The 15,008-nt window shown below is 39.5% G+C and overlaps 1 protein-coding gene across 3 annotated transcripts in view; it reads right to left on the bottom strand.

Annotated features, from left to right (window-relative positions):
* The window catches only part of ubr2 (ubiquitin protein ligase E3 component n-recognin 2), a 46,309-nt gene that overhangs the window by 12,188 nt on the left and 19,113 nt on the right, over positions 1-15,008 (bottom strand). For 2 of the 3 annotated variants that reach the window (XM_007247396.4, XM_007247397.4), the window contains exons 11-32: positions 14,217-14,315; positions 13,638-13,801; positions 12,343-12,442; positions 12,113-12,241; positions 9,860-10,043; positions 8,725-8,786; positions 8,517-8,627; positions 8,357-8,422; positions 8,120-8,242; positions 7,950-8,013; positions 6,822-6,946; positions 6,378-6,430; positions 6,164-6,266; positions 5,915-5,963; positions 4,615-4,769; positions 4,407-4,509; positions 4,211-4,320; positions 3,915-3,995; positions 3,628-3,809; positions 2,028-2,233; positions 935-1,028; positions 645-803 (exon numbers count right to left, since the gene is read on the bottom strand). In XM_007247396.4, the coding sequence (XP_007247458.2) occupies positions 645-803; positions 935-1,028; positions 2,028-2,233; positions 3,628-3,809; positions 3,915-3,995; positions 4,211-4,320; positions 4,407-4,509; positions 4,615-4,769; positions 5,915-5,963; positions 6,164-6,266; positions 6,378-6,430; positions 6,822-6,946; positions 7,950-8,013; positions 8,120-8,242; positions 8,357-8,422; positions 8,517-8,627; positions 8,725-8,786; positions 9,860-10,043; positions 12,113-12,241; positions 12,343-12,442; positions 13,638-13,801; positions 14,217-14,315 (2,522 nt within the window). Of the gene's footprint in view, positions 1-644; positions 804-934; positions 1,029-2,027; positions 2,234-3,627; positions 3,810-3,914; positions 3,996-4,210; positions 4,321-4,406; positions 4,510-4,614; positions 4,770-5,914; positions 5,964-6,163; positions 6,267-6,377; positions 6,431-6,821; positions 6,947-7,949; positions 8,014-8,119; positions 8,243-8,356; positions 8,423-8,516; positions 8,628-8,724; positions 8,787-9,859; positions 10,044-12,112; positions 12,242-12,342; positions 12,443-13,637; positions 13,802-14,216; positions 14,316-14,395; positions 14,495-15,008 lie in introns of all 3 variants that reach the window. The other variant, XM_015605360.3, reaches the window with a different exon arrangement.

The following is a 15,008-nucleotide window of genomic DNA, read 5'->3' as shown; positions in this document are numbered from 1 at the left end:
AAAACTTCTGCTCGCGACAACAAGCAGCTGAGAAAGATCGCAGTCAGCAACCGGTTCAAGTCCACTTCCGAGCTCACCGACTTGTGGAACAAGCAGACCGGCGCTGACGTCTCCAGATCAACCACTTACCGTCGTCTGCGCGAACTCGGCTTCAAATCTCGCGTTCCAGCAGTAAAACCAATGCTGAACAAGAAACAAATGGAGAAACGGCTGAAGTGGGCCAAAGAACACGGCGAGTGGACTGCTGAAGACTGGCAGAAAGTGGTCTTCAGTGACGAATCACGCTTCTGCATCTCCTTCGGTGACCAAGGTCCTCATGTCTGGCGTCGTGGTGGCGAAACCTACAACCTACAACCTACAGCCTAAATGGGCCTTTTGGAAAGCTCAGTTGAGCAAATTTTTTTCCAGGTAAAGAGTTCTGTGATTAGTCTAACGAGTAGGACAGGTGCAGTGAACACCTGATTTGCTTTCTGCACAAAAAATGCATTCAAAGAATTTCATGATTGCACTATTTCAAATTATTCTAATTCGTTGACCAGCACCTGTATATCCTCACTTATGTAATAGCGTAGTTTGATTATCAGTCATAATCTGTAGTGGAGGAATAGATAAGCAGATATTGTAAAAGTGTGTCTACAACTCACCTGCATGAGGTCTTAGCGAGGGGCAGGAGGGGAATGACTGTGTTGCTGAGACATTCGCAAAGTGGACACAAAAACTCCCCATTTTCTACATCATAACTGGTGTGTACTCGCAGTCTCTGCTGTCTCCGCTGCTCTTTAGCCTGCACTGCCTCAAAGTACCTGCAGGAGGAGACAACGTGCAAATTAACACAGATGACAACCAGAACTGACCCATTCAAAGCTGATGATGAGCATGTAATATAGCTTAAGCTGCAGACTTCAGTACTACAAGGGGCTTTTTAATTCCTCACCTTTGCCAGCAGTGAGAGTGCATGATGTGTCCACAGCTGCCCGTGTGCGTGCCGAAGGACAAGTCAGGATGCATGAAGAGGGGATCGTAGCTCTCTGCATATATATATGTTTCATTAGCACAAGCTAGCAAAATAGTAACATAAAATGTTCTATGACAGACAGAAAAGAGATGTAATCTAGCAGCTTAACAAAGCATTATTTAAAAAAAAAAGGAACATTTATTATTTATTAGTGCTGTACTTTCTAATGGTTCACAGTATTTTTCAAGATGCTGACGGTTTCACAGTATTTTATTTTATTTTATTTTAAATAAATTATTTTGTATGACTGGGCTTTAATATGATTTGTGACTTACTCTACTGTAAATAGAATATAAAACCCTTAAGGCTTTAAATGAAGACTTTGATCAGAATAGGGTTCACTTTGTCCCAAACAATTACACAATATATAAAGACTGCATTAGCAGACAAACAGCTAAAGAATGTAAACAATAGACCTTAAAAAGAGATACGCCAACTATTTTAACACTGCGTACTTTACAAAACAAAATATTTTAAATAGTTCCATAAACACAAAATGTTATAAAATACACAAAATGTAAGTATTCAAAGAGATATTTCTCAAAAGCTCTATTGCACAAATAAGACACAAGTTTACCGATAGAAACTTTTTCCCCAGAGCTGTGCCCAATTCTATTAGTCTCTTTTCTGAGTGCATAACTGCTGTTTGCTGTTGCTTTTTTTTTTATTTTACTTGGATTAAAACACTCATACATGAGGAACAGCACCAGGAGCTCCTCAGATAAAGTGCTATTCTATTTTTTTTCCAGGCAGGACAGAGCGTTTGACTTCACACAGCCGAACTACCATTACTCCAGTGTATTAGCTTGTTATGCTAACTGGCTAGCATTAGATAGCGAGCTGTATCTGTTTCTTTGGCGGTGCTGTTCTACATAGTGCTCCGCAGCGCCTGTAGCGGTGTGGCAGTATGTGGAAAAACCCATACTGGTTTTAATTTTCCCAGCACTACTTTTCTTACCATAAACTTGAAAACACCAACAATTAAACAAACATATACACTCATGCTCTTTACCCGGGTTGTGTGGGGGTCTCCTGCGGTTTTTAGACATAACTGTGGAGCGCTGGACGAAGGCAGCAAGCACCATGGCTCTGCCATCAGATCGGATCTCCTGCTCCTCTTGACACAAGATGCACGTCACCACCTGCCTCCTTTCTCCTCCACCTGCACGCCACCGCCGAGGCCCCACACACACCAGGGCGCTATCCCATGAACTGGGGCTATACAACACAGAGAGACGAATATAAGTGTTGTTAGGGGCAATAACAGAAACACATGGGTGACTGAGAAATTTGAGTACGGATGTTCCCAATCCAATCACATGACATGAAAAAAATCTAGATCACTGACTTTTTTTTTAAAAAAGCTAACACTGCATTGTCCATACATCTATGTTGTAAACACTACACATTTACGGAAAGCAAGGAGCGGCTGCATAGAAATATACAGTAAAATAGTACTAGTCATGTCATTAAGGTTCTAACCCACATATTTAATGTAAACGAGAGATAGAACTTCTCTTTTATATTTCACTGAATGGTTCTGTACAGTACAATTAGCAACAGCACTGCTTTTTCTGTGTGCCTGACACCTAATTAGTTCCCTCCTGGTAAATCAGTATATAGGAACAAATACCAGAGTAAAATTAAGCTACTTAGGAATTATTTTAACAGATTTACAAGGAATAAGCATCACATCACTCATTTTTTAATGATACATTTTAAAGGAACTTTTGTAAAACGGATGTTTAGAATTTTTTAATGAGTTGCCTCTGTGTACACAGAGAATTGTGAATAGGTATTTCTGTCTGATATTTGATTATACAGACATTGTATTTTGTTTCTGTATTTTTGTCTGTACCCTTTTATCCAATGCGGCAGTTTCAGTTTAGTTCTCCAGCACCGAGACTGAAACAGTATTAGCACTAGTTGTTAACCGTGTTAAGCGCTAGCTCTTTCACCATTTAAAGATAAGTATTATCGGCCTGTAGCCTGCTGCTTACCCAAGCTAGCACTGCTGGAGCAGCATTAGAATTACCCGCTAACCACGCTAAGTGCTAGCACTTTTTCCATTCAGAGGTAAGTATTATCGGTTTGTAGCCTGCTGCTAACCCCGCTTAGCACTGCTGGAGCAGCATTAGCATTAGCCCTTAACCACGTTAAGTGCTCGCTTTTTCATCATTCAGAGGTGAGAATATCAGGCTGTAAGCTGCGTGTTCACTGTGTTAAAACAAGCTACATGGGATGACCCACTTGCTATTATCCCCCTGGCTTACCGGAACACTCCTCAGTGTTCCTCAGTGTAGCACTGTTAGGCGGCATTTACTAATGCTAATTAATGCTAGCGCTAGCGGCTAATGTTAATTCTGTTGCACCCAGCCATAGTTGAAATTTGGAAATTCAAGTTTACTGTAAATAAACAGAAGCGCTGTACTCACCCGAATAAACAGTTTTCAGGAGAGAAATGTAATTTAGGAATTACAATTATGTTCACTTAGCTTTGCATTACTTAACTTGTGAACCCACTATTGTTCCTATGTATCTATGATCATTCTTTTTAACACTTAACTGGCAACTAAAACTAAATACCTATGCAGTATCTAGAGTGAATGTACCTGTGGTCTTGTGATGTGGAGGTAGAGGCATCCAGCTCTTCTAAGCTTTGCTGAAACAGCTCCTTGTTCTCATTGATAAAGTGTCTCTGCATCTCTGACATCTGAGCCATGATCTTCTCTCTGCGCAGTCTCGCCATTTCAGCCTTCCTCTTCCTCTCTGCTTTATCCTTATCCCGCACCGTCTGCAAAAACACACAATGTAAATAAAGCCACTACATTCACATTCTGCTCAAGAGCAGATATACAAAAGCATACAAAAGCTTAAAAAGCAAGCATGGAAAACAGACCTCTTCTTGGCAGTGACCACTTCCTTCAGGGGAAGGCGCAGCGGCAGTGCGCTCCCGCATGGTCTTAATGTTGACCACCATCTGCACAGGACGAAGTACAAAAATCAGAATAACACACAGAGTGCATGCTAAAATTGGACAACAGTGCAAATCATGCAAAACTAATATTTTGGCAGCAACAGCACACACAGAAACTGTCCACCTCCTGGTGGACAAATGAGGTACTACTAATGCAAAACTGAAAATGAAATGAAAAACTACTAATGCAAACAGTAAAAGTAACCCATGCAGGATACCTTTAGAATCCAGCGGATGATATCTTTATGCACTTCTAGGTGAGGAGCATTCTGCAAGGTCTCCAGCAGAGCCAAAACACTGGGAGTGTTGCTAGGAGCTTCACCAGGGCCTGTTACACAACAAGCACAGCTTTAACTATCTGCCCCAACAAACCTGTACTCACACTGTGTATAAATACACATACACCCAACTTACGAGAGATTTTGAGCGTGAAGTTGAAGGTGACTTCATTGTCTTCACAGCTGCTCTCTAGTTGCTGCTGTTCCTCCAACAGAGCCATGCCTATCAAGTGCAGCACCTACAGCAACAGAAAAGGACACAAACATGAGCACTATTCATTTATGTTGGCTAGAATCAGTGCAATACACAGGTATTACATTTACCATTTCCTCTCAACACATACCCTCTGCAGCATTGACTCAGACCAGTGTCCTCCACTGGGCTCCACAGCCCACTGCAGCACAGCTCCCAGCATGCCCAGCAGCACATCACACTGCAGGATGTTCACCAAGCTGGCAAACAGTGGGCAGAACGGAGGCAGCGCCGGAGGCGGCAAAGCTGAAGCACAAACACGCTCATGATGAAAAACTGTATTCAGTAGAAAACAGTTCAAAAAAAAAAAAAACACTTGGTGTCTAGAGCATTAAGCTGTTTTACATGCTCCCAAATTATGTTTTATTTTTTTCTGATTTCTGCCAAAGAATGCCCACAACAGATGTACCTAAAAAATTCTGGAAAAATAATATGCCAAGCAGGGCTGTGCGATAGGACTATATATTTTCTTTAGCGATAGAAAAACATAGATCGTTCCACAACACAACAGCCTTTTTGTTGCCTGGTTGACGCCTCAGCTCCACGCTGGTCTGTGACCTGTCTGTATCTCTCTCTCTGTTTCTCTTCCTCTGTGCATGTCTGTCATCTGTCTGTTTCTCACTCTGTCTCGCTGTTGTATCTCTGTCTGTCTGTCTCTCTCTCTCTGACACAGTGCACTAAACCCTACTGTCTTGTTTGGAGTGTACACTTTAAAGGCGTTGCCAAATAGTGTGTGATAGTGTGGTGATTTTAAGCGTTTAAGGTGTTGAGATGGAAACTGGGACACTTCCCATCGTGCATTTCAATTTAAGAGTCCCTGCATTATCTTCTGTCATATAAAAAACAGTGTTTCTCAGCACTGATCCAGCACCACCTGCTCTGCACACTCAGTGATTTCCCTGCTCCTAGCACACCTGATCAACTAATCAGAGCAGAGAAAGTCTTAAGTAAGTAACTTATGCTCTTGTCCAAGTTTGGTGCACAATTTCATTTCAATAAAATAAGAAATATAATTAAAAAATGAAAATATACATTTACTTGTTGAGTGTAATTCAATATGTAATAAGAAATAGGTGTTTAATGGGGTTAGTTTATAGAAAATCTGCTATATTGTGATCTATATCGTTATCAGGATAGGAAGTGATCTATAATAGGATATGAATTTTTAGTAATTTTGTACAGCCCTAATGTCAAGTAACATAATCCATCCTGTAGTGAATTTCAGTCAAATTTACCCAGTATAATTTTACTGTGTTTTCAACTTTTTACTAAATTCCATAAAACAAAATATAAAGTGCAGGGGCTTAGCCTGAAGTAAGCTGAAGATATCCTACAGATCTGGTGAAAAGAGATTAGGTTAAAATCTGATATATTGCTTTAAAATAACTTACCAGAGTCCTCTCCATTCTGTCTCTTCAGTTTCCGCTGCGCTTCTTCTGCCTGCATAAAATAAAAAAAAATACATTTTATTCCCATTACAACACATGTATAATGTGACCAGACTTTTTTCATCTTTAAAACACAAGTAGACTTTCATAAAAAATAAAAAAAATAGAAGATTTTACTGTATCTGGTCACTACGTGTTAGAGATAAAGAATTAACTGAAAACAAAAGCTGCGAGTACTATAGTGGTGTGTACCTTGGACTGGTCAGCTCTAGAGTAGTGGTAGAAGTAGAGGTTGAACTGCTTAGCACATTCTGGCCGAAGTTCATACAGCCCTCTGCCAGTCACTCCTGGCTTCCTGTGGAACACAGAGAAGATAAAACTTAATAACTGAAAAGATTTTTGTCTGCTCTGTACTATTTTAAAGACATTTCCAAACCATAACAATTAGAATACGATTCACACTTACTTAAAGGAAGCAACACTGTCAATAACTCGCTCCATGCCAGTCTCCTTATTCTCCTGTGGAGGTAATACAGACGAGGGTGATGCATACAGGACAATTACTACTTGTTTTTAAATTTTCAACATGTGTACATTTTCCAGAAGGTGAAAAAGACTTGGAAAACTTAGCAGAGGCATGTAATGATCCTAACGCAATGCTCAAGTGGCACCACAAGGTGGCAGCTAAAGCATATTAATAACATTGTGTTATTGGGAGTCGTGGCTTTTAAACAGCACAGCGGTGCAGAACTTCATTAAATATGCTATTATGGTGTAATGACTCAGCATATCAACGTTTTCTGGCAGGGGACCAAGAAGAAAGTTATTGAAATGCAAAATGTGTTTAACTACAACCTAGAGTGCGAAAACTGACAGCTTAGATAATACATGCTTATTCAAGCCTACTCACATTCTCAGGCAAGGCTTTGACCAGCTCACTGTGGGCCATGGGCCGAATACAAAGCTGATGAACGATCTCTCTCTTTAACTCATCGCTGTTCTCCACTTGCCCGATGCCTGACGCAAACCTCTCACCTGAAACACAAGCACAAGGGTCACCAATAAGACTGCACAAATTCTCAAGAAATATGCAGCCTATACAACATACAATCGATTACAATACACGCAATCCTGCTAGCGCAGTCCAAAGAACCATTGGGCGTAAGCAAAGGACGGAGGATGTGTCATGTACAACATATCATTTTTGACTAAAGCAAATCACACAAGCATTTTTTCCCCCACTTTTTTCCCCTCACAAGCCAAAAGGAACAACAGATTTCCAATAATGTAATGGACTAAAAAGTAAGATGTTTTAATTTTAAATGCAGCCAAATTAAAGTAAAAGTAAAAAAAAAATAAATACACACAAAAACATATTAAGGAATGATATACATTTCCCTTGTTACTGTCCACTTAGACAATGATACTGACTGCAGATTGCCTAAATAAACAAGTGATTGAGGGAAAAAAAACCAAACAAAAAAAAACAGTAGTTCGTTTACGCTTACGTTTTTTTTTATCGTTTGTGCACTTAAGTAGAAAAAAAAAATCTAAATTTTTCATTTAAAATATGGAAACATAGTGAGACAACCAAATTGTTAATCCAGAATTGCTAATGGAATCAAACTGTGAGCAGAGTGCATTGTTACATTCCTTTTAAAAAGCATCCATGTATTTTTAAAATGAAAGTAAAAAAAAGACTACAAGTTTGTAAAGAAGTAAATTGACACAGAGCATAATAAGTGATGCTAAATTCATTTAACTGGCTAAAAACTTTATTCTTTTTTTCCCCTTTATCGGTCAAACGTTTTCAGGTGCAAAAATCGATTTATCCCTACAAACTACTGAGCCGATTTGATCAAAAAGACGTTTACCTTGGTAACATTTATAGGTAAATTAGGGATGCATGCTGGACTGCCATTAAAATTATGAGTGTAATCCAGCAAAATGCTACAAGGAGTTTGTATGTAAACTATTTTACAGATTCTTTGTTATTCGCTGTTTTCTATTTACTCCATAATTAATAGCATGCACTCACCCACAACCATCATGATGAGATGCAACATCTCCTCAATCAAAGTGCTGTTCTGCTGGACCACATCCTGTAACACAAAATCGCACACAGGTGAAAACACAGGCTGATAATTGGCTGAGGCTGAGAATGGTAATTACTTTTATGTGCAGAACACCACAGAGTTAATCACAAACCTTGTTAGCATTCTCTCTGTTGTATCTTTTCCTACAGTCTGCAGAACTGAAGATATGAAAGAGCTCAAATCGACTAAGCACAATCATCAGGAAGTGGTTAGGATCCATCATGGAGGCTCCAGCCTAGTCAGAACATAAATAAAATTATAATCAGTACAGAAAATGTCTATATTACCACGTTTTGTTTTTTTAATAAATATATGGACTCTCTGTACAAAATAAGAAACCAATGTCAACCTGTAGCATCATGAGGTCCTTATCGAACATCTCGACTCTACACTTCACATTGTGGTAGTAGTAGATCTGAAAGACAAAAGGAAGATCTTAGCGCGCTGAGATTTACAAGTTAATATTAGCATAGAGTAAAACACAGAATACAGCTGTTTTAAAAAACTACCTGGTTGACTAATGAGAAGCCATTTCGCCTCCACATCCCAGCATGCACTTGGGCACAGAGAACCAGGCAGCGAAGTGGATGTTCTATCAGCATGGGGGGACTCAGTTCACTCTGAAAAGGATAAAAGAGAACACTGATTGAGAACAGACAGACACCACAACAACCACCTCCACAACAGCTGTTATCACCACCACTAAACAATGCTTACCAGAGGCAGCTGCTCAGGAAATCTGTAAGCTACTTCTGTCTTGCTGAGAAGAACATGAAGTCCTTAAAGAATAAAAAAAGGGTCAAGTAATTAGAATCCGCAATCAGCAAACATGCTAACGGAATACATTTCTAATGCCTAGGTCCAATCCCATTTTTCCCTTTGGCCCTACCGCTTAGCCCCAGCCCTAGGTTTTGCACATTCACGCCTAGGGATAGGGTGTCTCGTTTCTTTTTGGTTGAGGGAAGGGGCTAATTCCACATGGCTCTTCAAAGAGAAATTTTCAAAGGCACACTCCAAACAGAGGGCTATAAGAATCACTGCCACAATAGCAGCACAAGCGACCAAAGAAAGCCAATAATTTGAGTGTTTTCCTTGTTAAACATTATGAAAACCACTATATTATAATAACTAGTATGTACAGTGGCTTGCAAAACTCCCCAATGTTATTTTAACCAACCTCTGAGGCCGTTACGGAGCATATTTATTTGTACTGAGATTAGATTACACACAGAGGGACTCTTTAGTCATTAGCAGTCATCGGGCAACTTCTGAATGCAATTGGTTATACTCAAAGTATTCAGAGGGCTGAATACTTTTGCACACTGCATGTTTCAGTTTCTTATTTGCAAAAAAAAAAAAAAAAAAAGTTTTGAATCAAGCATTATTTTCTTTTCTTTCCAATTCACAATTGCATACCACTTTGTGTTGGTCTTTCACATTAAACTCCAAAAAATATATTTATGCTTGTGGTTGCAATGTCACAAAACATGGACAAGTCAAAGGGGTATGAATACTTTTGCAAGCCACTGCAGTTTCAATATTTTATAGCCATTTTGTTCACGACATATTAAAACGTGCAACAGACAGCAGAGGAGGAGGAGTATTTAAGGTGGGACAGGAAGGTTAGCTAGCTAAAAATCTACTGAGACAAGGATGCAGGGATTTAAGGTGGAACGTATAAAAAAGAAAATAATATTAGGTAAAATAAAAGCAGATGTCAGCTACCTTAGGGAAAGGATGTCAATTTTTCCCCCCTGTTATTTTGTTCCAAGGGGAAGTGTTACACTCAAAATCAAGGGGAAAGGGTATAAAAGAGAATTGGGATTGGGCCCTAATACAGTATGCTACTTACCTGCCAGCAGTCTGGACACAGGGAGGTGGATGCTGACTTTTTCCTGGGACACACAGTAGCGAATAGTATCCACAGAGTGGCCACACATGCTCAGAGTGATGGGCTGCTCTCCGTCTGTAAAGCCGCTGTGGCAGTGAGTCAGCGCTGTCAGGCACTTTTTATAGGCTTCAATCAGCACTCTCTCCTGCAAACACACCCCCACACAACACAGAACGTTAGACCACCAGCAGAAAATCAATTCAGACAGTACACTGAGAACTGATACGTATCCAAGTAACACCAAGGGAACACAAGATTACATCCTCAATCCCAGACAGTTTTTGAGGTGCAACTGATTGAGGGCAGCACCAGGGTGTACACAGTCAGTCTCTACTTCACCAATTTAGTCTGGGGTTTCTGGGATTCATATTCAAATCGGTACTGCGGAGACAGTCAGAGAGTAAAAATACATTTGCTTAAGCAGAAAAAAGTGAAATATCAGAAATATTATGACCACTTTCTTGTTTCTACACTCACTGTCCTGTTTATCAGCTCCACTGACCGTACAGGTGCACTTTTTGTAGTTCTATAATTACAATTATTATGATTGCTCATCTGTTTCTCTGCGTACATCAAAATTCACCTTTCCCTCTGTAAATGGTCAGGACCCCACAGGACCACCACAGAGTCGGTATTATTTGGGTGGGATTATCAGCACTGCAGTAACACTGGCGAAATGCACAGATCAGACACAGCCGTGCTGCTGTAGTTCTTAAACACTTTAATGTCACTTCTGTACTAAGAATTATTCACCAGCCAGAAATAACCAGCTAACAGCATTCTGTAGGACACAGCTTCTTGTGACCAATTATGAAGGACTGGAGGATGACATTCATAACACAATCTGTGCAGCAACAGAGAAGCTTCTGTCTTGGACTTCTACAAGGTGGAGCAGATAGATAAGAGTCTCTAATAGAGTGGACAGTGAGTGACCACAGTGTTTAAACATGTCTGATCCACTCTTACCAGCACAACAAGCACAAACACACCTCAATCATTACTAGTTTCACTGCAGACCTAAATAATAGCTGCTTTGCTGTATTAAAAAAATAATAATAATAAATAAGAGTGAAATGGTGATAAAGTACCGTATTTTTCGGACTATAATGACACCCTTAATATCCTTTCATTTTCCTCAAAAATCACCAGTTCGCCCAAAAATCTGATGCGCTTTATGTATAAATTCTTCCAGTCAGGTATTAAGGAGCAGGTGAGTTTTCAGTGACGTTTCTCCAGCACTAAGGCTGGGTGCAGCAGCATTAGCATTAGCCGATAACCACAGCACTAGCTCTAAGGTTTCAGTGCCTGTAAACAGAATATCTCATGGATGAAGTATATTATTAGATGATTATTAAATTATTCTTCTGTTTCTCTGGTCAAGTGAACTGCAGGAGCACGGTCCTGTTTTCTTTTCCCATATTTACATCTGTGCGCCACAGAACGCTCTGTCTTCCTATTAGTCAGAGGCAGGGAGCACATTGAGAAGCATGTCAAACTAGGCGATAAAATACAAAAATTCTAACATTCTAGTCTTTTCGTCAGATGCTCCGACGACGTCGCTCATGTCAAATTACTGCTCTTGACTGGGTCACACTACCGGACCTTTATCGATCGCGACACTGAAATTCGGATCCAACGCAGACAATTTGTCTGCTTCAACAAAATAAAGTCAAACTCGGGCTAAAATTGTGTAGTCTCATCCGGGCATTAGATACAATATTGAAAATCTAAACAAATTTAAGTGCTTTACTTACCCAACTAAATAGTTTTCAGGAGAGAAATGTAGATTTGACTTTTTTTTTTTTTTTTTTTTTTAAGAATTACAGTTTTGTTTACTTAGGTGCTTCCCCCATTAGAAGGGAAACATGGTGACACCCTTGCTCACTTCAATGTAGGCATCCTTACTAGTGTTGCTTAATAAAAGACAAGAATATAGACATTTATTGATAACGCTTCTTATAATCGGGCAGGTCTTACAGTCTGAAAAATACAGTATTCAGTCTGTAATTATTGAACTACAAAGTGCACCTATACACACAATTAATGTTAAGATAAGGAGTTAACAGCTTTCTCTCATCCATTAAACTTGCACAGCATTTCCATCTTAGTCAGCAGCAGAATGAACTATTGTATGAAAGCCTGTACTACAGTTAAGACACTCCTGAGACTACTGCTGGGAAAAGCTGAAACGTGTAGTGCACAATAAGCACTCACATCACTGGCACACCACTCCTGCATCATTGAGATGATGTGTGTGAGCTTCATCTGTAAAGTAAAGGCTGCTTCCCATTCTGGCTCCATCTCAATGTGCTGGCCCACCTGCCGTACGACTGGGTCCATACCCTACAGAGAGAACAAATTTAATATACATATAATTACAAACTTGGCCATGATCATAACCTATAACATATTCTTAAATATAGCTCAGACAAACACACAGTTACCTGCATACACTTAAGCAGCTCCAGGAAACCATCTAGTCCTTCCAGAAACTTCTCCCTGAGTTTGTCTGTCCACTCTGTTGGACAGCTAATCAGGACATATCTGCAGATTTAAAAAAAAGACATTGGTCAATAACTTTACCCAAAATGAATTCTGCATTTCAAACTCTGCTGCATTCCAATCAAGTGAAACCAGACTACATGCACAAATGGATCTCTGTCCATTTCAAAACAAATTCTAGTGAGTTTTTTTGCATTAAGTTTGTGTGTCAACTTCTTTTGTCTGACACTTTAGTTTAGTAGGGTTGTGTCCCAAACCACACACCACCAAACGAATTAGTGTTTCAAAACTAGACACCATTATAATTGCCTTCATTAGAGAAATGTCTAAAGGGTGTTTTTACACCAGCACTATTTGGCCTGGTTAAAACAAACTCTGGTTCATTTGTACCCTTAGTGCAGTTCGATTGAGCAAGTGTGAAAACAGTAATCGCACTCTGGTGATCCAGTCTTGATCCACCCCAACATTGATTTTTTTAATTTATTTTTTTATTCGAGCTTAACTGCTGATAGTGTTATCTGGCTAATATATCAGATTAACCTTAATTACCACAGCTATGGACAAATGCTGTCTCTGTTCCATGCAGTTTGCACAAGTGGTCTGTGCTGCCTTCACTGCTTGCAGCCATGTGTCTCCAATTCCTACACTGTTTAAAAGCACAGCGTTTCAGCGGTCTGTGTTAAAGCAGCTTTACACTGCACAGGTATACGCACTGGAACACAAAATCTTCTCGTTTTATTTACTTTTTTGCTCCCGCACCAAACAGCTCTAACCAAGGGGAGACAGAGGATACAGTTTGCTTGTGTAGTTTATTGGTGAGCATTTTGGTGCATTTAGGTTTATGCATGTGTAAAACCAAACCAAACTGATCCAGACCATCGAAACGCTACACACTACAGGTGTGAAAACGGTCTTAGTAAAGAAAAGGCATATGCAAGTTGGCATGCAGGAACAGTATTGTAAAACATATCAGCTTAAAACAACGAACACATAATTTAAAACACAAAAATGAACATACTAACATACCATTTTTTTTTAAATGTTCCCTAGTGTGGCATTCAATTTTAAACACATGACCCTATCTTACAGTACTGTTGTTAACTGCACATTTGTTTTCTTGCTGAAAAACAATGCATTACTTTGATTTATATCCATACACTGCATCTTAAGTTCTTACAAAATAATTATTTTTTTACACTGGAAAACATGTTTGCTTTGTTCAAATCCTGTTTCTTACTTGAGGTCTCCTATAAGGCTCTGGACTCTGCGGAATTTAAAGGCTTGCTGTGCAGTGTAGCGTTCAAACTGAAATCGTCCCTGCAGGTCTCGATGTCTCAGATGATCTACGAAAGTGCGAATGATGGTGGTCATCAGATTCTCCTCTGTGATCAGCATCCGCGCCTGGGGTGAGAGAGACAGACTAAGGATACAACTGTACAACTTGTTTACCACCAAATCAGAAGCACAAGGACACTAGCCAGATACCCAACCATGTGTCAAAATTCATTCAATAAAAAAATATATATTTAAAAATCTTAATAAAAAACATTTAAATTTGTTGTTGTATGAATAATTTAGCAAGTCACTGTATAGGATTATACAGTAGTGCCAATAGTGCATATTACAGCATTCACTATTATTTATGATTGCCTAAACACAAATCTAGAATAAACCAAAAATAAGCACAGCTAGTCATTAAATTAAATCAATGCAAGAAAAAAAGCAAAACAATTTAATCAATCAATTAGAATACAAGCAGCTACATTCATCTTTAGAGTCTTCTTCACTGCAGGAGCATCTGTTCATGTCTACTCACCAAGGAAGGCACGGTGAACATTTGCACAGACAGGTCAGTGATGGAGAACTCCCTGTCGTGGTCGTCCTTCACATAGTCGCTCTGCAAGCGCTCATAGTTCTGTCAGGAGCAGCGGGGCAAGCGGAGGAGAGGAAAAAGAGGCAGAAGAGAGAAGGAATGTGTGGGGAGCAGGTACTCACCATGGTGGGGACGGTGAAGAGCTGCACTGACAGAGAGGTCACTGACACTAATCGCTCGTGATCATCCTCCATAAAATCTGTCTGGAGGCGCTGGTAATTCTAAATGATAAGGGAAAGTGGGGGGGCACATTCATCTTGCGGGTCAGAGGTCAGGGGACACCTCGTCCTTCACTTATACCCCATGCTGAAACTGGTGGTAGGGACTGTGCCTGTGGTGAGGGGCATTATAGCAACCAGAACCTCCAAGAGTGAAAGTGAATCAAACACATGAGTAGGGATGCACCAATCCGCCTTTTTCTGCTTTAATACTATACATAAACTTTGTAAACAACTATCATTGTTGATTATAATTATTAACCTTATAATTCACCATATTGGAACCATGTGGAGATTTAAGACTGATTTAAATTTTACTTTATTCATTTTTTTCTTGTAAATCCTAACATAATTTAATAAACATACATAAAATGCACTGAATTTCTATTTGTCACTTGAATACATAAATAATTGTGCCGAATCGCTGTACACCTAATTTCATTCCATATTATTCTATTTTTATACAAACTATATGGTGTTTTTCTTCATGAATTGGCTTATCATAGCTAAAGATCGC

The sequence above is a fragment of the Astyanax mexicanus genome, chromosome 7, assembly GCF_023375975.1.
Source record: "Astyanax mexicanus isolate ESR-SI-001 chromosome 7, AstMex3_surface, whole genome shotgun sequence".
Lineage (NCBI taxonomy): Eukaryota > Metazoa > Chordata > Actinopteri > Characiformes > Acestrorhamphidae > Astyanax > Astyanax mexicanus.
This window is presented reverse-complemented; position numbering and strand designations above follow the sequence as displayed.